At 41.5% G+C, this 25,875-nt stretch overlaps 2 protein-coding genes across 4 annotated transcripts in view; one reads left to right on the top strand and one right to left on the bottom strand.

The window, feature by feature from the left end:
- Positions 1-6,982, top strand: part of fhdc1 (FH2 domain containing 1) — a 114,422-nt gene extending 107,440 nt beyond the window's left edge. For all 3 annotated transcript variants that reach the window (XM_033017414.1, XM_033017421.1, XM_033017430.1), the window contains one exon: positions 2,548-6,982. In XM_033017414.1, coding sequence (XP_032873305.1) covers positions 2,548-4,998 — 2,451 coding nt within the window. In that variant the 3' untranslated portion in view covers positions 4,999-6,982. The remainder of the gene's footprint in view (positions 1-2,547) is intronic.
- A 9,795-nt stretch (positions 6,983-16,777) lies between these two features.
- Positions 16,778-25,527, bottom strand: LOC116970802 (immunoglobulin J chain-like). Its single transcript, XM_033017337.1, has 4 exons — positions 25,385-25,527; positions 22,249-22,375; positions 19,559-19,639; positions 16,778-17,110 (listed from the first exon to the last, which is right to left on the bottom strand). Exons 1-4 carry the CDS (start codon positions 25,446-25,448, stop codon positions 17,014-17,016), a joined length of 369 nt encoding a protein of 122 aa, XP_032873228.1. The 5' UTR covers positions 25,449-25,527; the 3' UTR covers positions 16,778-17,013.
- Positions 25,528-25,875: the final 348 nt, after the last annotated feature.

The following is a 25,875-nucleotide window of genomic DNA, read 5'->3' as shown; positions in this document are numbered from 1 at the left end:
AGGGATTTCTGATTGCCTCACTGTCCCTAAATATACAGTAGATGGCGCTGTTTACTGAATAATTAAAGGAAAGCTCTCATAACTCTGAAACCTAAAATCTGAAGTAAATCTTAAAATAAGATAACAACCGAATGTATTGTAAGTGCAGCTGAGTAGACAATAGACAAATAGGTGCAGGAGTAGGCCATTAGGCCCTTCGAGCCAGCACCGCCATTCAATGTGATCATGGCTGATCATCCCCAATCAGTACCCCGTTCCTGCCTTCTCCCCATATCCCCTGACTCCGCTATTTTCAAGAGCCCTATCTAGCTCTCTCATGAAAGCATCCAGAGAACCTGCCTCCACCGCCCTCTGAGGCAGAGAATTACACAGACTCTCCACTCTCTGTGAGAAAAAAGTGTTTCCTCGTCTCCATTCTAAATGGCTTACTCCTTATTCTTAAACTGTGGCCCCTGGTTCTGGACTCCCCCAACATCGGGAACATGTTTCCTGCCTCTAGCGTGTCAAAGGCCTTAACAATCTTATATGTTTCAATGAGATTTCCTCTCATTCTTCTAAACTCCAGAGTGTACAAGCCTAGCTGCTCCATTCTCTCAGCATATGACAGTCCCGCCATCCCGGGAATTAACCTTGTAAACCTATGAATAAGAATGATGAATGAATACGTTTATTGGCTAAGTATTCACATACAAGGAATTTGCCTTGGTGCTCCGCCCGCGAGTGACAACATGACATACAGTGACAGTTAGGAATGACACATAAAACATTAAACATTAATAATAAAACACTATTGATTAAACATATTAATTAAATAAAATACCAGAGCAAAAGGAGGCTACAGATTTTTGGTTATTGAGTAGAGCTACTACTCGTGGAAAAAAAAGCTGTTTTTATGTCTGGCTGTGGCAGCTTTGACAGTACGGTATCAGACAACCATGAAATCAGCCTTAATTTGAAAAACATTTGAGGTTGATGTTGCAATTGGTGCATGCCCCGTCTCGGACCGACTATGAAACATCGACTGGACATCTCTCTGCGTTGACTGAGGTTTCTCAAGCTGGGCAGCTCCAGGTGTTTTACTGGCTTTGCTGCAAGCGAGAGAAAGGAACCATCGTCTCCAGTCCTGATGCTAATCAGTGACTCAAACTAATATTTTATGTATACAGACATTCTTCAAGGACAAAATCTAGATCAGTTATGATTACAGATCATGAATCAAAACAAAAATCCTGTCTGATTTGATGCACAACTTAAAATAACATTTTGGTCAATGAACATTAGAGGGAATAGCTATAAGGTGGGAGGGTAATGTTTAGCCTGTTCACTGCCAAGTTTTTCTTCACTATTGGCCATGAGCCTTGTATACTCGGGGGTGGCACGGTTCAGGTTAATGAAGATGTGTGGGGCAAGGTTTTACACAGAGAGTGGTGGAAGACCTGGAACACAAGGCCAAGGGTGGTGGCGGAGGCAGCAGATATGATAGTGGTGTTTGAGGCTTTTGGATAGACACTTAGAAGTGCAGGAAATAAAGGAATATGGATCATGTACTGGCAGATGTGATCAGTTTAACTTGGCATCATGTTTGGCTCAAACATTGTGGGCCGAAGGGTTCCTTCCTGGGCTGTTCTGTTCTATTAATTATTATCTATAGAATGGAGAAGGGCCATTGGGCCCATTGAATCACACTTGTAAATTCCATCCTGTCCAAAGACCATAAGACTAATGGGCTCTTTTGAGAGTTAATATAGGAAATGTCAATATTTTCTCCAGAAGAGGGAAGATGTTTGAACCAAACAAATTATTATAAGAAGAAAATAACTGAATTGTATTTGTGGTTTTCAGACATTTTCACCACAGGGGATTCTCCAAAATATCATTCATAATCTATGATTAGAAAGATTTATTTTAAGTTGTGCATCAAATTGGACAGGAGTTTTGTTTTGAATTTCTATGTCAACATAATTCAAGAAGTATCATTAGTTAATGTTCAAGTCAAGTCAAGAGTTTATTGTCATATGTCCCAGACAGGACAATGAAATCATCAGCACTACAGCAGAACAGAATATAGTAGGCACAAATACAGAACATATTAGATTAGATTAGATTAGATTCCTTTATTGTCATTCAGACCTTTCGGTATGAACGAAATTTCGATGCCTGCAGTCATACATAATAATAATAAACAACAAAACATACAATAAACACAAATTAACATCCACCACAGTGAGTCCACCACATATCATATCAGTGAGTCCATATACCATTATATAAATATATACACACATCAATAAATAAGCAGTTAAAGTGCAAATAAACAGATAATGGTCTCTTAATGTTTAGAGATTTGTTTCAGTTGAGTTTAATAGCCTGATGTCTGTGGGGAAGTAGCTATTTCTGAACCTGGACGTTGCAGTCTTCAGGCTCCTGTACCTTCTACCTGAAGGTAGCGGGGAGTTAATGTGGGGATTTTGCGTTTATTTATTTAAGGGAAATTGTCATTAAAATAAAATAATGAATGAATGAAAAACAAATCTCTGTACCCCGTAGGAAAACAGAGACAGAGAAATTAAGGAACTCTGTCAACAACAAAGGCTAAAGGAATTGGAAGAGAAACGGCATTCGTGGGCTGCTGGTGAACGAAGTATCTTTGGAAGGAGTAGTAGCGAAAATGATGTGAAACTGCTCATCAAGGATGGACTACATGACCTAATAGCTTTCACTCATCCGAGATCTCAAAGCCCCGGGAGTGTGAAGAGAACTAGAAGCAGACGCTTGCGCTCATCGGAAGGTTCTGCTATTGACAGCCATTTATTGTCATTTTTGCAGGCTGCACATACAGAAGAACAAGCTAAGTCAAACAGTATCCCTCGTTCTGTTGCACGTAGCTCTAGACAGAGGGTAGCCTGGCAAAAGATGTCAGAAACCCATGATGGAAGCTTAGATAGTGCCCACTTTGACTCCAATCAGGGCTGTGCTCATACCACAGTTATAAAAGACAGCTATCTCTGCTTGGCTTCAGCTGAGCCATGCACTGCTAGGAATACAGAGACCGCTCCTACAGAGAACTTCACAAAGACTGAAAGTGCAATTGGTCAGCATGAACAAGATGCCTACAATAACAATGAGAATAGAATACAGGATAATGCCCACACAAAGTATACAGACATCACAAACCTTAACCAGATGATCGCCTCCGAACAGCAGCTTGAGCTTCTTGAAGGTTTACAGATTTTCAATTACGCCAGTGCCGCTGACTCTAGCCAAGTGACGACCTGTGATGATGTTACTCTAACAGACCTGGAGTACAGCGAAGACCTGAGTTTGCAGACTCCTACTACAGATGTGAGTTTGTCGACACCGAGTACAGATGTGAGTGTGCAGACTCCAAGTACAGATGTGGGCATGCAGACTCCCAGTACAGATGTGGGTGTGCAGACTCCCAGTACAGATGTGAGTGTACAGACACCTAGTACAGATGTGAGTGTACAGACACCTAGTACAGATGTGAGTGTACAGACACCTAGTACAGAGGAGAATTTGCAGACTACTGATACAGATGTCAGTGTGCAGGCCTGTGACACAGATATGAGTCCCCTGATGTTTAGCACCAGTGTAGGCATTCAGACATCCTCTAGCTCTGACTCTGGTGTATTTTCTGGTTTGGTCTCAAAGATATTTGATGGTGAGTCTTACTGCTTTACGGATTCTCGGTCATTACCACAGAAAATAAAGAATACAGAAGGCACTGAAGTATCCATCCAGAGTTCAGATGCAGCGAATAACTCTGTTTTAAACAAGGAAAGCAGAACGGTGTTTTTTGTTTTGGGATATACAGGAGGTGGAGATTGCTCTGAACCTTCAGAGCAATGTGAAGTCAAAGCTGCCTGCCAGAAAATCCAAGTAGAATCACAACACCAATTTAAAGGCCCTAAAGGAGATCACACTGAAGTTTCTAATGATTTGTCAGACATGAAAAGGGACAATGCTCTCATTCCCATTACCAAAAATATAACCATTAATAATGACCATGCTATTGAGGCAGCCTCGGAGACAATGAACTTACCAAAGGTAGCAAAGCAGATTTGCAGTTTAAAGCAGCCTAGTACGGTTAGAGGAGAAGCATTGCCCACTCCAAAATCAACTTTGCATTGTTTGAGCAGTCCAGTTCCTCCTAAAACCTCAAGGACAACAAACCACCCTAATAATGAGGAAATGAGGAGGGTTTTGCCAATATCAAAGTCAAGTAGAAGATCCAACAGTGTCAGAAGACCAGAAGCAAAAGCATTAAGTAATGATGAACAAAAACACTCTCAAAAGGCTTCAGGGTCAAAGTGGCGAGACACTTGGTCAAAGACTCCTCGCAGGTCCAGCTATCCAGTGGCAGAACAAAAGCCAACAAAAGAGACTGCTGCTTTGGCAAATACATCTAATAGCATTGCAAAGCGTAAAGACTCCCTCAGAAAACCTGCCGCTAAGCCAGTCCGAAATATCCCCAAGCCAAGGCCTGATGAAAGCAGTAAGATTTGTCGCTCAGTTACAAGAAGCTTCCCCAGGCACAGCACAAATACAGGTGGAACAACAGAGTCCACGGAAGGAAATAGTAATTCAGCCTCACCAATGCTTACTCCCAACTTTGCCAGAAACACTGTGGCCTCTTCCTCTCGACGCCAGAGGTCAGATCCCAGACCGATTCCCAGCACACCTCCGCAGCCCGCCAAAGCAACAAACCTCACCAGAACCTCTTCGCAGAGGCAAACTATGCCCAAGCACGTTGGAACAAACCATACAAAGAGCAGTGAAAATACCAGCATGAAACGACCAAGTACCCAAAAACTGGGGAGCAAGACTGAAGAGGAGGATAAGGCACCAACATGCAAAACACAGTCCACCTACACCGGCGACAACACTTCGCAAAAATCAACTGAAAAGAATCACCTTCCAGCCACAGATTCCATTAGAAGCAAGAAAACTCCAGAAAGATCATCGAAGTGGAAGTAAAATGTTTTATTGATGTAGAGCTTAGGGCAGTAGCAAGTTAAAATCTTTGTAGACCTTCCCGAATGGAAGTTCTCCCTTTGTGTGCCTGCAGTTCGATTTTCCATTGGTATGTATTGGTGTTCTGCATTGGTCAAACATGCCGGGTCTTGCCAGCAAGAATCAGTTACCTTTTGTGAACCATCCTTTGTGGCACCAAGAAATGGAGCAGGAAACTGCCAGGACCAGCTCTGCCTTTTAGACATGAATCTCCTGCCATTCATTCACAAATTAATTGATGTGCAGAAAAAGCCTGTTGGCCTTATCGCATCTAAACATGGCAGCAAGAGGCAGAGATTGGAAATCCAGTGGGGGAATGATAATTGAATTTGGAAATAATAATCCCATTCGACGGAGGCCGAACCAGATCTCAGCAGCGTTTGGTAAAGTTGCAACGTATTTGCTAATTCCTCAGGAAGAAGTACCGATCCGTGGTATTTTCAGGATTAAGTTTGAGTGCTGCTTCTCCGTAATGGATTTTGATCCATTACATGAAAATGTCAAGAAGCTAAGCTAGCTTTATATCTCTCTGCAGCTGGTGAATGTATCTTTTTAAAATGTCAAGATTAAATCTTCAAATTTTTAGAAGATGGCTATTTATAGTTATGGTGGGCTACTACTTTCTTTTTAAGGGAGGAAAGTACTGGTGCTAAGGAATAGAAATGTATAGAGAAACTAGTGAACGAATGAGTGGGCTGGAGTTTCCACTTGATTACATAGTTGCAGCACAATAATTTATTTTTTGTATTGTGATATGAATAATGTGTATAATACACAGTGCATAGCATATTCTGTACAGTATTGGTATATCTTAGTTAAACTCCATGGATGGGATAACTATTGTGTTCAGTCACTTTCACCAAGGGATTACGATTATAGAGATTGGAACCAAGGGTCGAAGGGACCACTATATGTAGCTGGGACAAGTCAATATAAATTGATACTTTTTCTGGTCGCCCCTATGTTGGAGGAGTCACATGAGTGCAAACCGATGAAACACAACGATAGTCCATTCGATGTCGAACGTTGGCTGGTGAATTTTGAACACAAGCAGTGCCATGAAACAGGCGCACACTTTGTAGTTAATGATATCCTTATATTGAATATTGTGCTAGTATGCATATGGGGATGTTGCACTGTTTCTTCAGCAGTTGTCTTTTTACTGATCTCATTAAATATGAAAGCTGCTCGTTTGTCTGCAACTGCTTTGTTAGGCCTGTGCCTGTCCGAGCAATGGTGTATAGGACATTTCCTGCTCTCGTTCTATAGTGTTTTTTATGGGGCTATGTTACACCCAAATTTCTCTCCAGGTGGTACTTTAACCTAAAAAATATATATTTTTGTTAGATATGAGATCATTATATCTCTTAACAGGCACACATACTGCCTGTGAAACGAACAAGACTGAATGTGGGGAGGACTGCGAGGCTCCTGGCTTCTGAAGCTGCCCCATTTACTTGAGATGAATGTTTTTTTACTATTGGCAGATTTAAGGAATTCCAGTCTCTTATTGTCTGTAATTCAATTAGCATGGGGTGTTACTACACATCCGCAAAAGTGTTAGTTTAGTGTAATATAACAAGACTGATTTACCTCCTGAAGAGGTCAATTTTAAAGTGTCTATTTTTTTCGTCTTCATAATTTGCTCATTTGGATTTGAGGATTAAACTTGGCTTCATTGTCCATTCCACCCCTTGTCTATTGCGCCCTCTGGTGGCATCGTGTAACATATCTATGGTAATTGCTTTCTTTTGCCGTTCCATCTGCATCCACCCTTATTAACTATTAAATTGCAACGGCTCAATGAGCGTTCAAATTTTAAGATTACCTTACATTTGTAAACAAAAGTGATGTATCTGTAAATTGAAATGAAGTGTTGTAGTATTTGCACGTTCCACATAACTCCTGTTCAGTCAAGTATTAAAAGTCAGTTCTGTCCCATCAAATAGTGATTGAGTTGTCTACTTATTGCAATGTGCTTTCCTAATGAAGCTTTATAAAGATTAACTGTTAGAAACTGCAATCTAAATTGGGCCCTAACGGTGTGCAAAATTGGGACGGTGATTTGCGCTGCCAATATTCAGTTCCATTCTGAATAATACAGTCTAGATTCGAGATACAGCGTGGAAACAGGCCCTTCGGTCCACCGTGTCCGTGCCGACCAGTGATCCCCATACACTAGCACTATCCCACACACACTAGGGACAATTTACAATTATACCAAGCTAACTAACTTACAAACCTATACGTCTTTGGAGTGTGCAATGAAACCGGATAACCCAGAGAAAACCCACGCAGGTCACGGGGAGAACATACAAACGCCATGCAGGCAAGCAACCGTAGTCATGATCGAACCTGGGTCTCTGACACTATAATGCCCCTGTCCCACTTAGGAAACCTGAACGGAAACCTCTGGAGACTTTGCGCCCCACCCAAGTTTTCCGTGCGGTTCCTGGAGGTTGCAGGTGGTTGCCAGAGGTTGCAGGTAGTGGAAGCAGGTAGCGAGACTGACAAAAACCTCCGGGAACCGCATGGAAATCTTGGGTGGGGCGCAAAGTCTCCAGAGGTTTCCGTTCAGGCTTCTTTCCTAAGTGGGACAGGGGCATAAGGCAGCAACTCTGCCACTGCGCCACCGTGCCGCCCTCTACTGCTACACCACCGTGCATAATAGGGGTTGATGGAACAATGATAGGTGTTGAATTTTGCAGCCTCGATGGCAAAGATAGATGAACGAATGAATAAGTTTATTGGCCAAGTATTCACATACAAGATGCTTTGCAAAATCACACTAATTGAAATGTGATTGAAGTTTTGCATCATAACATCCCAAAGAGAGATCTGTGATAGCAATCTTCTAACTTTGAAGAGTTAGTATTTATTCTTTTCCCACTGTGTCCACGTATTCATTACTGGATTTGCAGTGGGAGTTGGAAAGGTGGAGAACTGAGCACATGGTTGTCAGTGGGTGTTTAGTAATGGACGCATGCATAAGCAGCAAAATAGGATATAACCCCTTGAATTTGATCTACATTCATAAGAATGTCTGATCTTGGCTGTCCATTCCCTGAACCGGTTGTCCCCAGGTTGCGGCAGGTTTCTGTGCCTCAAACTGTCTGTAAACAACAGTTCACAACTTGGAAATGTGTCTGTGAACGGAGTTCCCACACAGCTGAAGTTGCCTGTACCCCGCTGCGGCTGGCAAATCCAACCTACAATCGGTCATCCAATTGTTTATTTGTATGCATGGGCTGTACATAAGTCACCCGTTCATAAACTGTAACTCTTGATTTCCAAATCATCTATCTGAACCTTGAGTATATTCAATGACTCAATCACCTCAGCTGCCTTGGGTAAATAAACATAGAAACAGAAAATAGGTGCAGGTGGAGGCCATTCGGCCCTTCGAGCCTGCACCACCATTCATTGTGATCATGGCTGATCATCCCCTTTCAATAACCCGTGCCTGCCTTCTCCCCATATCCCTTGACTCCAGTAGCCCCTAGAGCTCTATCTAACTCTCTCTTAAATTCATCCAGTGACTATCATTAAAATGTTTTTTAAATATTTGAAAGCTACAAGAAGGATACTAAAACATGCCGGCTCTAGTGTACTGACTCACTGTGGTCTATCTTACACTCTTACACTTAGTATGAGATTGTGCCCAATGTATAGTGGAATCATTACTGAATTGTATCCAAAAACATAATTTCACTGTACTTCAGTACACAGGACAATAAGGTACCATTGATAGAGTATGATTGAACTATTAAATAATTCCAAATGCTCCGTGAGTGGAAAGAAAATACACTCATCTCCAGACTAAAAGATAGACTCCATAATCTAGAGCAATTCCCCCTCGTTCCTGGGTTGCCAACATGTAAACGCTCTCAGTATTCACCCTGTCAAGCCCAGACTCTTACACATTTCAGTAAGTTCATCTCCCATTCTAAACATCAATGAGCGTATGTTCAATCTGCTCAACTTCTCCTCCAAAGGCAACCCCAAGTGAACTTTCTCTCAACTTCTTTTAATAGAAATATATTGGTATCTGGGATAAGGTGATCTGTTGCCTTGGAGAATAGCAGTCAGTGTGACTGGGACACGGGATAAAGGGGGAAGATATGACACTTATGATAAAACCCCCGAAATGGGACTGGCCAGGTTGTGCAGCACCTGATTTATGGAAATCTGCCTTTATGAAAAATTATCTCATTCATTTTTTAAGATTTTTTTCAAGATAGTAATATATTTCATGGTATAATTAATAACCCGGATGCGGTATATGTTTCATCAGATACATTATGGGAAATGTTAAGGAGAACATAGAAAATATTCAATGAAGTAAAAGAATTATAGGAAGTCTATGCAGTGATATGCTAGGGGCAGTGACAAAAAAAATTATATTTAAAAAAAATCAGTAAATGCAGTTCCTCATCAAATGGAACCTTACGTAACCCAATGACAACCTGTTATCTGCTATCCCACCAGAAATCAAGATGAGTTAATATCCATTTCACTGGTAGCTACTTTCTGAGCTCCCTTTTATACATCAGAGCACTGGTTACCATGCTCTATTTCACACACAGGGGCATGGTTCATGCACTCCCTTTCACACAGTGGGACTTCAGTTGCAACGCTCCAATTACACTGACGGTGCCCAGTTTCAACACCCCCATTAAACTCAGCATTTATTCCTGCATCCGTTTGAACCTCAAGCCCAGCTTTGTTTTTAGCACTCCTTTGAAACTTGGTCAGGCCTCGTTTCCCGTGTCCTTTGAACTTACCGTATTAATTGGAAAATATTATTCTACTGTGTAATATCTCAAGAAAGTGTTGGAGAATTAATAAAAAGAATTCCAATTGGCCAGAAAATCTACTAGTTCACCACCGAGACTGAGCATTCTGGATTAACAGAACTTTACTGTAGGTGTGGGTTAAACAACGCATTGGAGAATCATTGGGTATCCACAGTGTAGCAATGTGAGTGATTTAGTACACATTGCTCTGATGTATAGTGTTAGTTGGCATTTTAACATTAACATTTGCTGACACTTCCCTCCTGAACTGCACATGATAAAAGTTGATAGCATTGTGATTAATTCATTAGCAAGGATTGAGAACTAGCTAACAAATCGGGATAAAAGAGCCATTTTCATATTAGCAAAGAATCTGGAAAGGGGAATGGTCAACATTTCAGGTCTTGTAAGATATTATGGATTCAGCTTGTAGATAGAAACAAGCGCAGGTTTTCAGTGCCGCTGTTGCCAGTATCGGTCTTTATTGTGCAAAAGTACACCGCACATACACACTCATATTCATGGGACTGATAAGATATAGAATATATCACATGACATAGATCATACCATTATAGTACTCAGTTCTTAAAGTTACAGTTACCATTATATACACTACACTGCTCTCCCCTTAGAAGGTGAAATAACTTGTAAATTAGACAAACAAGAATCATTTTATAAATTTAATCTGACGACTGGTTTACGCACTCTTTCTGATCACCTGAGTGGTTTAGGGGGGAGTGTCAGGTTGTGGTTCTAAAGGAGAGTCAAGTTCAGGATTATTTACCTTGGTCTCTACTTTGTTTGGAGATTCTGCTCTTACATCTGAACTTGGAATAATACCAAGGTCTGACAGATCTGTTTCTTCGTCTATGCTTTGCTCTTGTGCCGGTTCAGCGATCCCTTGCTGGGATCATATGGTTTATGTGCACACTTCTAACATGTCCTCCAATTTCTACCAAGTATTTCCTGGTAGCACACACTTCAACTACTGTTCCCACCTCCCATTTGCTTTGTAAGTGGGGCTGAGAACACGAACTTGATCATATGTATTGAACCCACATTCTTTTTGACTTCCACTATAATGACGTTTCTGATCAGATTGTTTGCATTCAACCTTAGGAGATAGGTTAGGTAGAAGCAAATTCAGTCTAGTTCTGAGCCTAGTTCAGGCGTAGATTGTGGTGTGGTACGATATTTCAGTAAGAAACTAGCTAGCTGCTGTGACATACTGAATTTTGAATTCCCTTCAAGAACTTGTTGCTTGAGAGCTCCTTTGATTATCCTGACTGACCTTTCCACTGCGACGTTAGATGCCAGATGGTAAGTTGGCAAGACGAGAAAAAATGAGGAAGATGAGAATATGTTTTGCTTTATAGATTTATGTATTGAGTGTGAGCATTTTAAAATCATGTTGTTTTGGCCATTGCAAATGGTACGGCCTTGTTTGGTGTTTTGAAAACTCCAGGATACCTTGCTGTTGCAATGGTCCTTCACCCAAAGTTGTACAGTTTTTAGCACTTGTTTCTCTCAAACTATTAATCTGGCCATGTTTTCAAAAAGATCTGCCATTGACCTGTCTGCTACCCACTTTCTCTAATTTGTTTCAATCTATGTGTTCATTAACCCACATATACAATAATTTAGACAATTAGTCTGATAAAGGACACAACACTTCACCTGGTCAATTTCCCTCCACATGTGATGCCTGAACTGCTGCATTCCTCCAGCCCTTTATGTTTTACTAACCAGTTTATTTTTGTAAAGAAACAGATTATTTTCCCTAAAATAAAACATATATACAAAATACTCTGCAAAAACTCTTCATACATCCTCGATGTCTACACATTAGATAATGTCAAGTCAAGTCAAGTTTATTCGTCACATACACATATGAGATGTGCAGTGAAATGAAAAGTGGCAATGCTCGCGGATTGTGCAAAAAACCCCTACAAAATAGAAGAACAGAATCACATATTCACATATTACATATTTGTGGGAGGGAAAAAAAACCCAGCAATTTTAAAAAGACACCACACAACAGTGAAATGGCACAGTAAAGTTAGTCCCTGGTGAGATAGGAGTTTACAGACCTAATGGCCTCTGGGAAGAAACTCCTTCTCATCCTCTCCGTTCTCACAGCATGGCAACGGAGGCGTTTGCCTGACCGTAGCAGCTGGAACAGTCCGTTGCTGGGGTGGAAGGGGTCTCCCATGATATTGTTGGCTCTGGAGTTGCACCTTCTGATGCATAGTTCCTGCAGAGGGGCGAGTGAAGTTCCCATAGTGCGTCCGGCCGAACGCACTACTCTCTGCAGAGCCTTCTTGTCCTGGGTAGAGCAGTTCCCAAACCAGATCGTGATATTTCCGGACAAGATCCTTTCCACAGCCGCTGAGTAGAAGCACTGGAGGATCCTCAGAGACACTCTGAATTTCTTCAATTGCCTGAGGTGGTAAAGGCGCTGCCTTGCCTTACTCACGAGTGCTGCAGCGTGTGATGTCCATGTCAGACCCTCTGTGATGTGGACTCCTAGGTGTTTAAAGCAGCTCACCCTATCCACAGTATCCCCATTTATCTTCAAATAGTGTCATAGTGTTCATACCTATCTTTAAACTGCCTGCAGTCTGCCCTTTCACCCTTTTAAATTTTTATTTTTAGTCCTGTTAAAAACAAAATGTTTGTTGGAGGTCTTTTATGTGGTGGGTGGGGGGAGGGGAAGAGGAAACTTTATTTCCTGGTCCCTACCTAGTCGGAGAAGGAGCTTTCCTCCGAGCTGCTTCTTCGCCCCGTCCTCGCGACCTACCATCGGACTGGAGCGGCCTTTCCTGTCGGGACCGGCCGGGACTACAGCTTCGGCAGCGGCGCAGCGCTGGGACACCAGCACGGAGCGGGCGATGCCTTACCGGGTTGCCGTGCGGTAAGCTCCGGAGTGCTGTGACCGCCGACTCCGACATCAAGGAGCTGTGGCTGCGGAGCGTACAGCCGTGGGCGGGCGGCGCTGGATTTAAAACACCGCGGTGCCTGGGATCCAAGATCAACAGAGTCGGAGCTCCAACCAGCGCGGCCTGAGGACTTCGGGTGCCGCGGTCTCCGGGGAGGGAGCGGCCGCTCCAGACATTTCCAAGCCACGGAGGAGTGTTCACCCGATGCCGGAGTTCCAGCTTCCCGGCAAAGAGGGCCTGAAAACATCGGACTGGTTGCAGAGGCCACAAATAGGCCCCGACCTCGGGTGATTCACAGAGGAAGAGGACTTAACTTTCTGTTGCCTTTCCCCACAGTGGAAAATGTTGATTCTGTGGTGGGGGAACGTTCATGTGGAATTCTATAATGTGTTGTGTCGTTAATTTTCTGATTTTTAATTTTTCTATGGATGTACGGAAACTTTATTATTTCTTTTATTATTTCTTTTATGTAAAGCACTTTGGTTTCAACGCGAGTTGATTTAAACGTGCTATATAAATAAAATGTACTAACTTACTAAACAAATCACCTTTGCCACTCATGTGGCTCCGAGGTGTTTGAGTTATTGTCCCCACTGGAGAAGCCGGGATTTTCCAGGGCGGTGAGACGGAGAGCCAACGTCCCAGAACAATAAACGAGAAGTTCTCCTCTTCTCTATGACGAGAGTTCTGCAACACCCTCTCTTGCCGCTCCCCCCTCTGTGATTCCTCCTGCTCTTTGACCCCACGGCCATGTTTTAACCCAGAACCGCTACCACAGCCACATGTTCTCGGTGCTTGCCAGAGCCTCCATCTTCTGCCTCGGAACATCCAACTCTGGTTCCTTGATCAACGTCTGCTTTGATCCGACGTTTACACACCTTACCCTTCCATGTCTCTAATTTCCATTTCCCCTGACTCTCAGTCTGAACAAGGGGCTCGACCGGAAATGTCACCCATCCCTTCTTCCCAGAGATGCTGGCTATCCCGCTGAGTTACTCCAGCATTTTGTGTCTATCTTCGGAATAAACCTCCATCAGTTATATTTCTGATCTCAGGCTTCAGAATTGACAAGTTTTTTATTTCATCTCCAACGGGAGGAATGTAGAGTTTGTTGTGACCCCAGCTTTGGAATTGACCGGTAATGTGCTTGAATTGCATTGCCTATGCAGTGATCCTGACCCCAAGCGGTATGTGGGAAAAGCAGGAACAGGGGGCTGATTTTAGATGATCAGCCATGATCATATTAAATGGCGGTGCTGGCTCGAAGGGCCGAATGGCCTACACCTATTTTTCCATGTTTCAATCTTTAATCCTGACACCAACTCTTACACCTCAGCAGTATGATTATTGACTTCTCCGACTTCAAATAACCCTTGCTTTCCCTCTCTCCCCATCCCTCCACCTTCCCAGTTCTATGGCCAGACTGTCCGCCTGATTACATTTTATCTCTGTTTGCTTCGTTGTCAACTAGTCCGAGCTAACAATGCTTTTCCTTGAACTCCATCTCTGTTGATATCTCGTTTTCACACCTTACACTTCCTTATCTCTGTGTCTCCCTCTCCCCTGACTTTCAGTCTGAAGAAGGGCCCATTTCTTCTCTCCAGTGTCATAGAGTCATAGAGTGATACAGTGTGGAAACAGGCCCTTCGGCCCAACTTGCCCACACCAGCCAACAATGTCACAGTTACACTAGTCCCACTTGCCTGCGCTTGGTCCATATCCCTCCAAACCTGGCCTACCCATATACCTGTCTAACAATGGGATAGTCCCAGCCTCAACTACATCCTATGGCAGCTTGTCCCATACCCACCACCCTTAGTGTTACAAAGTTACCCCTCGGATTCCTATTAAATCTTTTCCCCCTCACCTTGAGCCTATGTCCTCTGGTCCTCAATTCCCCTACTCTGGGCAAGAGACTCTGTGCATCTACCCGATCTATTCCTCTCATGATTTTGTACACCTCTATAAGATCACCCCTCATCCTCCTGCGCTCCATGGAATAGAGACCCAGCCTACTCAACCCCTCCCTATAGCTCACACCCTAGTCCTGGCAACATCCTGGTAAATCTTTTCTGAACCCTTTCAAGCTTGACAATATCTTTCCTATAACATGGTGCTCAGAACTGAACACAATATTCTAGATGCAGTCTCAGTAGGCGAGATCAGTCAAAGTCAACATGGATTTATGAAAGGGAAATCACGCTTGACTAATTTGGGAATTTTTTGAGGATGTATCAAGTAGAATGGATAAGGGAGAGCCAGTGGATGTGGTGGATCTAGACTTTCAAAAAGTCTTTGACATGGTCCCACACAAGAGATTAGTGTGCAAAATTAGAGCACATGGTATTGGGGGTAGGTTATTGACATGGATAGAGAACTGGTTGGCTGACAGGAAGCAAATTGTAAGAATTAACTTGTCCTTCCCAGAATGGCAGGCAGTGACTAGTGGGGTGCCGCAAGGCTCATTCCTGGGACCCCAGTTGTATACAATATAGATTAACGATTTAGACGAGGAAATTAAATGCAAAATCTCTAGTTTTGCGGATGACACAAAGCTGGGGGGCAGTGTGAGCTGCGAGGAGGATGCTATGAGGCTGCAGGGTGACTTGGGTAGGTTGGGTGAGTGGGCAGAAGCATGGCAGATGCAGTATAATGTGGATAAATGTGAGGTTATCCACTTTGGTGACAAGAACAGGAAGGCAGATTATTATCTGAATGGTGTCAGATTAGGAGAAGGGGAGGTGCAATGAGACTTGGGTGTGCTTGTACATCAGTCACTGAAAGTAAGCATGCAGGTACAGCAGACAGTGATGAAAGCTAATGACATGTTGGCCTTCATTGCGAGTGGATTTGAGTTTAGGAGCAAAGAGGTCCTACTACAGTTGTGCAGGGCCTTGGTGAGACCGCACCTGGAGTATTGTGTGCAATTCTGGTCTTCTAATATGTAGAAGGATATTATTGCTATTGAGGGAGTGCAGCGTAGATTCACCAGGTTAATTCCCGAGATGGCGGGACTATCATATAATGAAAGAAAGGGTCGACTGGGCATGCATTCGCTGGAATTTAGATGGATGAGAGGGGATCTTATTGAAACCTACCAAAATCTTAGAGGATTGGACAGGGTAGTTGCAGGAAAAATGTTCCCGATGTTGGAGGTGTCCAGAACCAGGGGTCACATTTTAAGAATAAGGGGTAGGCCATTTAGGACTGAGATCAGGAAAAGCTTTTTCACCCAGAGAGTTGTGAATCTGTGGAATTCTCTGCCGCAGAAGGCAGTGGAGGCCATTTCACTGGATGTTTTCAAGAAAGTTAGACTTAGCTCTTAGGGCTAAGGGAATCAAGGGATATGGTGAAAAAGCCAGAACGAGGTACTGATTTTGGATGATCAGCCATGATCATATTGAATGGTGGTGCTGGCTCGAAGGGCCGAATGGCCTACTCCTGCAGCTATTTTCTATGTTTCAATGTATCTCAAGCGTGTTTCGTTTTTTTAATTAAAAGTTATAATGCCATTTTTAATGGGCAAGTAAACTTTACTATTGCAAAAATAATCTTTTGCCCGTTAAGAATTACTTTTATATTTGTGGATTGTGTTTATTCCAAAGTATTTGAAAGTATGAATACTAGGAATAATGAAAACAATATTTTAAAAATATTTATAAAATTCACTGACTCTTTTCTCTGATGCATTTGTGCTCCACATGTTGTTTGAAGCACTTATCACCAATTGCACCTTTTGCATTCTGTTTGTGACATGAGTATCTGTCCGTTTGAAGACTCTACTTACCAGCGATTCCCTGGAATAGTGGGTGTTTTTGGTTTGCTGCTGATTACAGGATTCAGGCCCATATGTTAAGATATTTCCCGTTTCCACAAAACCTACTGAGTGGTGGTCTGCTGCATTGACATATGGCCTTCAGTTTGTTTGTCATCAAAAAAAGTACAAGCAAACTATGACAAATTAGAAATTATGCTACAAGTCAAAGAACGGGATTTGCACAAAACAAGTTTTGGAGCAATGAAGCATTTTATATGTTCAATGAAGACAAAAAGCAAATGCAACGATATAAAGCTAAAAATGCATTAAGAAAACACAATGTAGTAATGGGAACAACATCTGACATGGAGGCCGAATCATGTGTTGTTTCAGTAGAGGGCGCTGTAGGCTGTGGATTCCAGTGGAGTTTGGGATTCCACACAGCATCAATTTGGTTCCCATGGTGTTTTAACGGTATTGGCATTCTCTAGATGTTACGGCCGTAGCAGGTGTCTGCAGGGGGAGGTGGGGGTTTGCATTGGGGTTCTTCAGGTAAAGTTGGCTTTTGGTTGCAATTCTTGCAGCTGCAACAAAATATATGATCAATCAAATATATATTTCTCATTAACACAGTCATAGACCTATGCCGCACAGAGATATGCCAACTCCCCCATGCTAACCAACATGTCAAACTGAGCTAGCCCAGTTTCCCCTATCCCTCTGAATCTTTTCTATCCACTTATCTGTCCAAATGTTTTTAAACATTGTAACTATATCAACCTCTACAACTCATTCTGGTAGCTCGTTCTCTAAGCCCATCACCATCTACATGGATGAAAATGATCCCTCCCGTACCTTGAAATCTTCCCCCCTCACCTTAAATCTATGCTCTCTAGTTTTAGAATCCCCGCTCTGGGAATATGCTGAGATCATCCACTTTCTTCACACTCCTCCTGATCACATATATCTCTATAAGGTCTCCACTCTACCTCCGACAATCCAGGGGTAAAAGTCCCAGCCCATTTCGCATCTCTTTGTAACTCAAGCCCTCCAATCCCTGTTACATCCCCATAAATTTCTTCTATCCCCTTATCAGATTTATGACATTTTTCCTGTAGCTTGGCGAGCAGGACTGCACAGAGAACACCAAGTGTGGTCTCACCACGACTTTTACAACTGTGACATGATGTCCACATTTCCATAGTCGATGGAAATAGCCCCTAACCAATAAATGGAAGTGTGCCAAACTCCTTCTTCATCCCCCCCACCCCCCTTTCTATCTGTGTTGCCACTTTCAGGGAACAATGCACGTGTAACTCTAAGCCCCTGCATTCTACAATACTCTCCAGGGTCCTACCATTTACTGTGTACATCATGCCCAGGTTTAACTTGCATTAGGCACTTGTCAAAGTTAAATTCCATCTGCAATTCCTTGGCTCACTCCTCCAATTCATCCAACACCTGTTGGAATCTTAGATAACTGTCTTCATTATCCACTACATCACCAATATTGATGTAGTCCACAAACTTACTATTCAGGAGTTCCTTTTCTTGCCCTCCTGATTTCCTTCTTCAGTGTAGTCCTACATCTCTTATACTCCGCAAGGGATTCACTTGATCCCAGATGCCTACACCTGAAATATGCCTCCATTTTCCTTTCCAGTGCCTCAATATCCTACGTCAACCAAGGGTCCTTCATTCTTACATTGGAAGAAAGCCATAAAAATATTTAACTGTGTAAATATAGGTGTTCCCTATCATTTCACCTGAAGTCGATCCATCAAACCAACACAAAATGAATGAAAACATGACAGAGAATTGTCTTGGAATTATTTATCAAATAAATAAAAGATCCCATTATGCATTTAAAGGAAACTTCCATCAGTTATATCTGAGCCATGAGAACATGAACTGTTAGGAAAATTCTGGTTTTAATCTAAACCACATATCACCACTTATTTTGTTATCCTTTCACCATTGTCAATATGCCATTGAGCACAACTTTGGAACATTGGAAATCATTCAGACTGCCGTATTTGTGGTATCTCAAAATAAATGTGAAGTTCATACCCACTTCCAGCTTTTTCTCCCAAACTCTGTAAATGAGTCTTCTTTAAATATAGTTTCTATTGTTATTGGAAGTTGCTCTTTCACATTATGTATAATGATGTATCACAAATCTGAATAACCCTCGATATGAAAACATTCTGCTCATTTCCTTGTAGAGACAAGAGGGGCTGCAGAAGGCTCCTGACCCAGAACATCACTTATCCATGTTCTCCAGAGATGCTGCCTGACTCGCTGAATTACTCCTGCATTTTGTGCCTTTTTCTGCTGATTTCCTCAGTTGTTTTGACTATTTTACCCGTTCACTTATCTGAGAAGATGGTTCCTCTGGCAATATTAAAAACCAAAACTATTCTGAATATACCTTTAGATCTCCTTTTTGCCAAAATGTCCAACTGAAGCTTTCATACAATTACGGAGTCATATTGAAAACCAGCAGGGAGAAGGGTTTGTTGGCTCACCTAGTCAGCAGCAACCATCATGCATCCGTTTTTACACAAATCCTAATTATTTAACACTAATCCGTTTTATTCTCCCCACATTCACGATTAACGTTTCCTCAGATTCTACCGCTCATCTACACATTAGCGGTAATAGAGAATGGTCTGGTAATCCGCCAACCTTCATGATTTATAAACGTGGAGGAAACCAGAATATTCAGGATCCCACATAGTCACAGAGAAATAGTACAAACTCCATGAAACAGCAGCCGAGGTCTGGGTCTAAGATCACAGGAGCAGAAGACAGCCGCTCTACTAATGACACCGTCGTTCAGCCTGAGTTATTCAGTTGTTACTGAATATTCACAAATGGCTCAAGGAGGCCTGATTGTAGCTGTTCCGAATTACACCACATATTAAAATTTGAATACCAGATCTATTTCCCAGATGTCAGGTGTAGGCTGTGTTCTGAAACCTGCTCTAATTATAAATTGCAAAAAAAAGAGATAAAAATATAAATCATACAAATCTGAAATTTTGTAGACAAACTTGTTCCGAAGAGGGGAGGTTGGATCTGAAATGTTCTCTCTGCTCCTCATGGGAACTCTGCAATAAAAGAACAATTAAGACCCATTTTAACATTGCCAGAATTTTGGCAGCCAAATGCCATGAAGTCATTCTGCACGTGGATAGCTTTCAGCTGACAGTATGGACAGCTGTGATTGTCCAACCACATCATTGTAGATGTGGGTAGGCAATATCAGTAATTGAAGGAAGAAAGTCAAGAATTAAAATAATCATTTGAAGATTATTGCCTAAGGCCAAGTAGTAATTACTGTAGCAATAGAAAAGAAGGGCATCCTGCATAATGATTGTACACGTTAAATAACAAACCTCACCCAGTATAAAGACTATACCAAGTTGAAACTGAGTCGGTTTTGGATGATATAAGGTTGCTCCAGAAATTAATATGCAGTGAACTTTTTAAGTCAGCTTGTAAATTCATTATCTCAGTGGCTTGGGAATTATTCCAGGAAGTTGTCTTTCACATAATGAAATAGAAAGGTATTGCATTATGTTAGGACGTTCAGGGATGGATTAGTCTTTCACAGATGATTAGATACATCTATTCTTTTCCGTAGCCTAGTACTTCTTATAGTCACTAGACATTACTTTAGAAAACAGGCCCTTCAGCCCATCTAGTCCGTGCCAACCGGCGATCACCCCATAGACTGTATTAACAATATCCTACATATTAGTGACAATTTTTGTACAACATACGGAAGGCAATTAATTTACAAACCTGTACATCTTTGGAGTGTGAGAGGAAACCAGAGCACCTGGAGAAAACCCACGTGGTCACAGGGAGAACGTACAAACTCCACAGAGTGAGCACCCGTAATCAGGATCGAATGCAGGTCACTGGCGTTGTAAGGCAGCAACTCTACTTCTGTGCCACCCCTACTACTTTTCCTATCAATTGCTCGCCCAGTAAACAAAACAACAGCTTATGCCCCGTCCCACTTAGGAAACCTGAACGGAAACCTCTGGAGACTTTGCGCCCCACCCAAGGTTTCCGTGCGGTTCCTGGAGGTTGCAGGTGGTTGCCGAAGGTTGCAGGTAGTGGAAGCAGGTAGGGAGACTGACAAAAACCTCTGGGAACCGCACGGAAACCTTGGGTGGGGCGCAAAGTCTCCAGAGGTTTCCGTTCAGGTTTCCTAAGTGGGACAGGGGCATAACTCTTCATTCAGTGAAGACATGTTCAGTTCTCTGTGGTAATCTTCACTATGGATACCACTATTCTCAGTTTTTATCTTTGTGCAGCAACAGTGTTCAGTTTATTTAGAGAAATAAGCACCAACATGAATAATTGGAGCACGTCAGGATAATGCATCTCATAATGGCATGGAACTATAATGTTGTGGCCATTATAGAGACTTGGTTGCAAGAGGGACAGGACTGACAGCACAATGTTTTCAGGGTTTTGATGTTTCAGATGTAATAGAGAGGGAGGTAAAGAGGTGGAGGAGTTGCATTACTAATCAGGGAGAATGTCACAGTGGCATTCAGAGATGGCACAGAGGGCTCATCCACTGAGGAAATATGAGTAAAGCTCAAAAATAAGAAACATGCAATCACTCTGATGGGATTAAACTATAGTCCTCACAATAGCCAGCAGGAGAGAGGAACAGATATGTAGACAGACTATGGGAAGTGTCAATAGGAATGGTGGTGTTATAATGAGTGACTTTAACTTCCCCAATATTGACTGGGATTTCCTTAGTGCAAAAGATTAGGACAGGGCAGAATTTGTAAGGTGTATCCAAAAGGGCTTCTTGAACCAATTTGTGGATTGTTCAACTAGTGGAGGGACCATACTGGACCTGTATTGGGAAATGAACCTGGCCAGGTGTTTCTGTGGAAGAACATTTTAAGAACTGTGATCACAACTCCATAAGTTTTAAGAGTTATGAAGAGGGAAAAATCTGGACCAATGGACAAAAGTACTAAATTTGGATAAAGCAGAGCATAACATTATTCGGTAGGAGCTTCGGAGAGTATATTGGGAGCAACATTTATGGAGAAGTCCACATCAGATATTTGGTATTTAGCTAAAGAATATCAGAGTTTATCAGAGTTGAGGATCAGCATGTTCCAGCAAGGAGGAGGGAGAAAGATGGCAAAGGAAGAGAATGTTGGGTGATAAGAGAGGTTGTAAATTTGGTCAAAAAGTAAAATGAACCATATGTAAGGTTCAGGAAGATGAAATCAGACAGGGCCTTCGGGGAATACAGAGCAAGCAGGAAATAACTCAAGCAAGGAATCAGAATGGTTGTTAGGGGTTGTGTTATGGTCTGACTCTGGGGTGGAAGATTGCAACCTTCACGTGGTCCGCCCTGTTTCGACTAATGCAATCAACTCGACGTGCACAAATGGAAGATCAAATAGAACAAGTTGTCCAACAACTTTAGGCTGTGCACGCCACACTAAGGAAGAAGGTCTGACTCTGACATGTATTGATTGCCTCCTTTTTGTGATAATGATTCGATGAACCACAGCACAAAAATGCCTACAGTCTCCAATAATGAGTCTTTTCTTGTTTTCAACCATGTGGGTACATTGACCCCCCCCCCCCCTTGCAAACGCGCTTTGGGAAAACAGACCCAACGGGTCTGCACTTGGTCTAGTTGACATGTAAAAATGCATTTACTTACATAATGTGTATATCCCTCACAAGCTGCTCCACACGTGCCCCATTAGGCAATTCAGAAACAACTGTTTTGGATGTGACAGTCATGCATTTACATTGTGATTTAACTAGAAGGTGGCTCTCAGCATCAGCTGTAAGAAAATAGACATGGTTATTAGCTTTCTGAATCAGTAGCATTTATAATAAGTGTGGAAGTTATAATGTCCAGCAAATCCAGGCGCAAATTGAATGTACCTGTTAATTGGCTTGCGAGTACAGAAATAAACTATAAGGTAAGATAAGATAAAATACCATTTATTGTCGTTTGAACCTAAGTTCAAACAAAATGTCGTTTCTGCAGTCGTACAAACAAGAAAAACAAACAAGGCACACAATTAACACAATTTACACAAACATCCATCACATTGAATCTCCAAACACCTTCTCACTGTGATGGAAGGCAAAGTCTTGTCTCTCCCCTGTTCTTTATACTTCTCCTGATGTTTGTATGTATGAATGTATTTATGGAATTCCCTGCCACAGAGGGCAGTGGAGGGCAAATCACTGGATGTATTTAAGAGAGAGTTAGATAGAGCTCTAGGGGCTAGTGGAGTCAAGGGATATGGGGAGAAGGCAGGCACGGGTTATTGATAGGGGACGATCAGCCATGATCACAATGAATGGCGGTGCTGGCTTGAAGGGCCGAATGGCCTCCTCCTGCACCTATTTTCTATGTTTCTATGTACACAATATTTTAAGTGCAGCCTCAGGAAACCTAGATAATTGTTTTAAGCCATTTGTATTTTTGTACTCGAATCCTCTTGCAATAAAAGCCAACATAACTCAAGACATGTTGTGCCTGCATGCTATCTTTTAGTAATTCATGTAAATGGTCACTCAGATTCCTCTATCACGTCATTCAATCTTTAATTACTTAAAAAGACTCTGGCTTTCAATTTTTTCCACCGAAGTGCACAAATGTACATGTTGCCACAATCAGTTCTTGCCTGTTTTCCTGAAGCCTCTGCTCCCTCATCACAACCAACATTGCTACCCAGCAATGTAGCAAGTACGAATGTGGAGATTTTACATGATATCTAAATGGACATAGAATGTGAACAGTAGTTGCTCAGTCACTCTCTTTCACAGATCTCTGTGCCTTCTGGCAGATGAGTGCTGGCCTTCCCAATGCCACCAACATGCCATAAACATTCATCACAAACAAAGGGACCAAAACATTATCTAAGCTGACGGATTTGTGGTTATCTGGTTTATCTCATCTAAGATAATGTGGCGATAGCAGAGCTCTGAAAAATTATATAAATTATTTTACAATACTTAATTTAAAAAAAAATTCCTACAGTGAAAATCATCATGCCTTGAAGATTTATTTACCAAAAATCCATTATGTTTTTCCTTTAGCTTTTAACATTTACATTCATTCAAATTTTCCTTGATTTGCGTTTTGTTTTGTATTGTTGATATTTTATTTCCCTCTGGATATAAAATATTCATTTCAAAAGTGCTCTGTTCACTTAGTGTTCAATACAATCTCACTGGTATCTTTACCAGATAGATCTTCCCTCTTATTGTTATTTTTCAAAATGCATTTATATTAAAAATTAGATTTTTGGTTTTAACCTTGATGATGCTTGCAATTCTTTTTTCATTTTCTTCCATTTATTACTTAACATGCACTCCTGACGTAGCTCTGAGTAAAGATGTGGTTATCTTATTCAAAAATAGTGTTATAATGGCTGGCATTAGAAACGTAAATGTCTCTTTTTTGGCAGTGAGTATGTGTTTGGCACCGGGTTCAACTCGCATCGGGTTGAGGTAGAGGGTGATTATATCCGTATCAAGTAATAAATGTAAGAACATGAAAAAAATTGCAAGTATCATCAAAGTTAACACTCATTTATTAGTTCATTTGAATTAAATCATGAAATAATGTATTTTGGAGTCTTTGAAATATAGTAGAGTTTTAGGAAACAGAACAGTTTTCAAATTTGCTTTATATGTGATTTTAAAATTTGTAATCATCTTTTGTGAATCTGACCATCTATTTTTACATTTATATTCTACAATTGCATTTTACTTGAATTTTAAATTTTTTCATTAAGTTTTTAAGTTTATTTTTGTTTTATTTATTTCAAAAGGTCTTAATTAATGGTCAAGGAGGCCCAATATAGCAGTGTCCTATCTGCTTGGGTATGGATATCAATATGGAATGCTTCAGGACCTGTTATGACACTTTGCTTAAATAACTAAATGGAGATAAAGAACCCGAGCCCCTCAATTGATGAGGTGGGAATTAATATTCCCTTTCTTCAGGTCCATGTGTTACAGATTGACACTGGAACTACCGGTAATCTGGAGTTAATTTATGGTGAGTAGAAACTAAAACCTCAGTAGCAGAAACTCATTTCAAGTGGTTGCTGAAGTTTGGGAGGAATTACAAAATTAGTGACTTTTATTAAAAAAAAGTCAAGATATGCCAAAGATGCACATTCATGGTCACGGAATACACAGCAAGAACAATGTTATCATTCATAAATCACTGGGACCGCTGCATGCTGAGGCGATCATATTCATCTGCAAAGAGACTGCATGAGTATACGATATAGCATGGAAACAGGCCCTTCAGCCTTTCGAGTCCATGCTGACCATCGATATATCGACTATCACAAGTTCTATGTTATCCCACTTTCTCATCCACTCTCTACACATTAGGGACAAGTTACAGAGGCAAATTAACCTACAAACCCGCACGTCTTTGGAATGTGGGGGAAAACTAGAACACCGAGAGGAAATCCGAGGGATCACAGAAAACGTGCAAACACCACACAGACAGCACCCAAGGTCAGGATCGAACCTGGTGTTGTGAGGCAGCAGCTCTACCAGCTGCACCACTGTGCTGCTCTAGTGCTCGTACAGTCCACAAATCAATTCACAACTAGTCTAATCAATGATTTCTGCACATGCTTGTACCAATGTCTCCACAAACTGTCAACTCATTGTTGTTGCTTCTCATTATTTAGGAAGAAAACTTCTTCATTATTTTTTAGTTTTTATACTTTTGAGGTTTCTATTGCTAAGAAAACAGGAAATATTTACGCATCACATTGAACAATGAAAAATGTAATAATTAAACACCACACCTGCTGCAAGAATTGTGAAAAGCAGAATTGCTGCAAAAGGCTTCATCATTTGTTTGTTCTTCATAACTGGAGCTTCACCTTCTTTGATCTTCCTTTTGTCTTGTGGCTCTACACGTAGTCTGATCAGTGCTCACACAAAATGAAAGACCCAAGTGTTTTGCCTGTTTTTTGAATTAGTTCCTTTAATTAGCTTCATGTTATTTTCGGTTCCATTTTAAGACGTAGCTTTAGACAGAAACCAGTTGCTGGATCTGCTGCCTTTGATTGGGGAGTTTTAAAAATAAAAAATGCAACTGAAATTAATTCAGACATTCATCCAACCACAACTGGACAGCTTGCAATGATTTTTCTTAGTAGAAAAATCCGGTTTTGGCTCTAAACAGTGCAAGAAGCAGTAGAGACCCACAGATGAAGTGAGATGCAAAGAATGGTGACACTAATATGGGCTGAAAAAACTAACAAGTAAAAAAATAACTTACGTATTAATAAGG

This window comes from Amblyraja radiata, chromosome 1, assembly GCF_010909765.2.
Source record: "Amblyraja radiata isolate CabotCenter1 chromosome 1, sAmbRad1.1.pri, whole genome shotgun sequence".
Taxonomy (NCBI): Eukaryota; Metazoa; Chordata; class Chondrichthyes; order Rajiformes; family Rajidae; genus Amblyraja; species Amblyraja radiata.
This window is presented reverse-complemented; position numbering and strand designations above follow the sequence as displayed.

Coding starts and splice junctions, on each gene's coding strand:
- LOC116970802 (XM_033017337.1), bottom strand. CDS start 25,448: ATGAAGAACAAACAAATGATGAAGCCTTTTGCAGCAATTCTGCTTTTC. Junction 22,376..25,384: donor TTTCACAATTCTTGCAGCAG/GTGTGGTGTTTA, acceptor ATTTTCTTACAG/CTGATGCTGAGAGCCACCTT. Junction 19,640..22,248: donor GTGAGGGATATACACATTAT/GTAAGTAAATGC, acceptor CTTTTATTGCAG/AGTTCCCATGAGGAGCAGAG.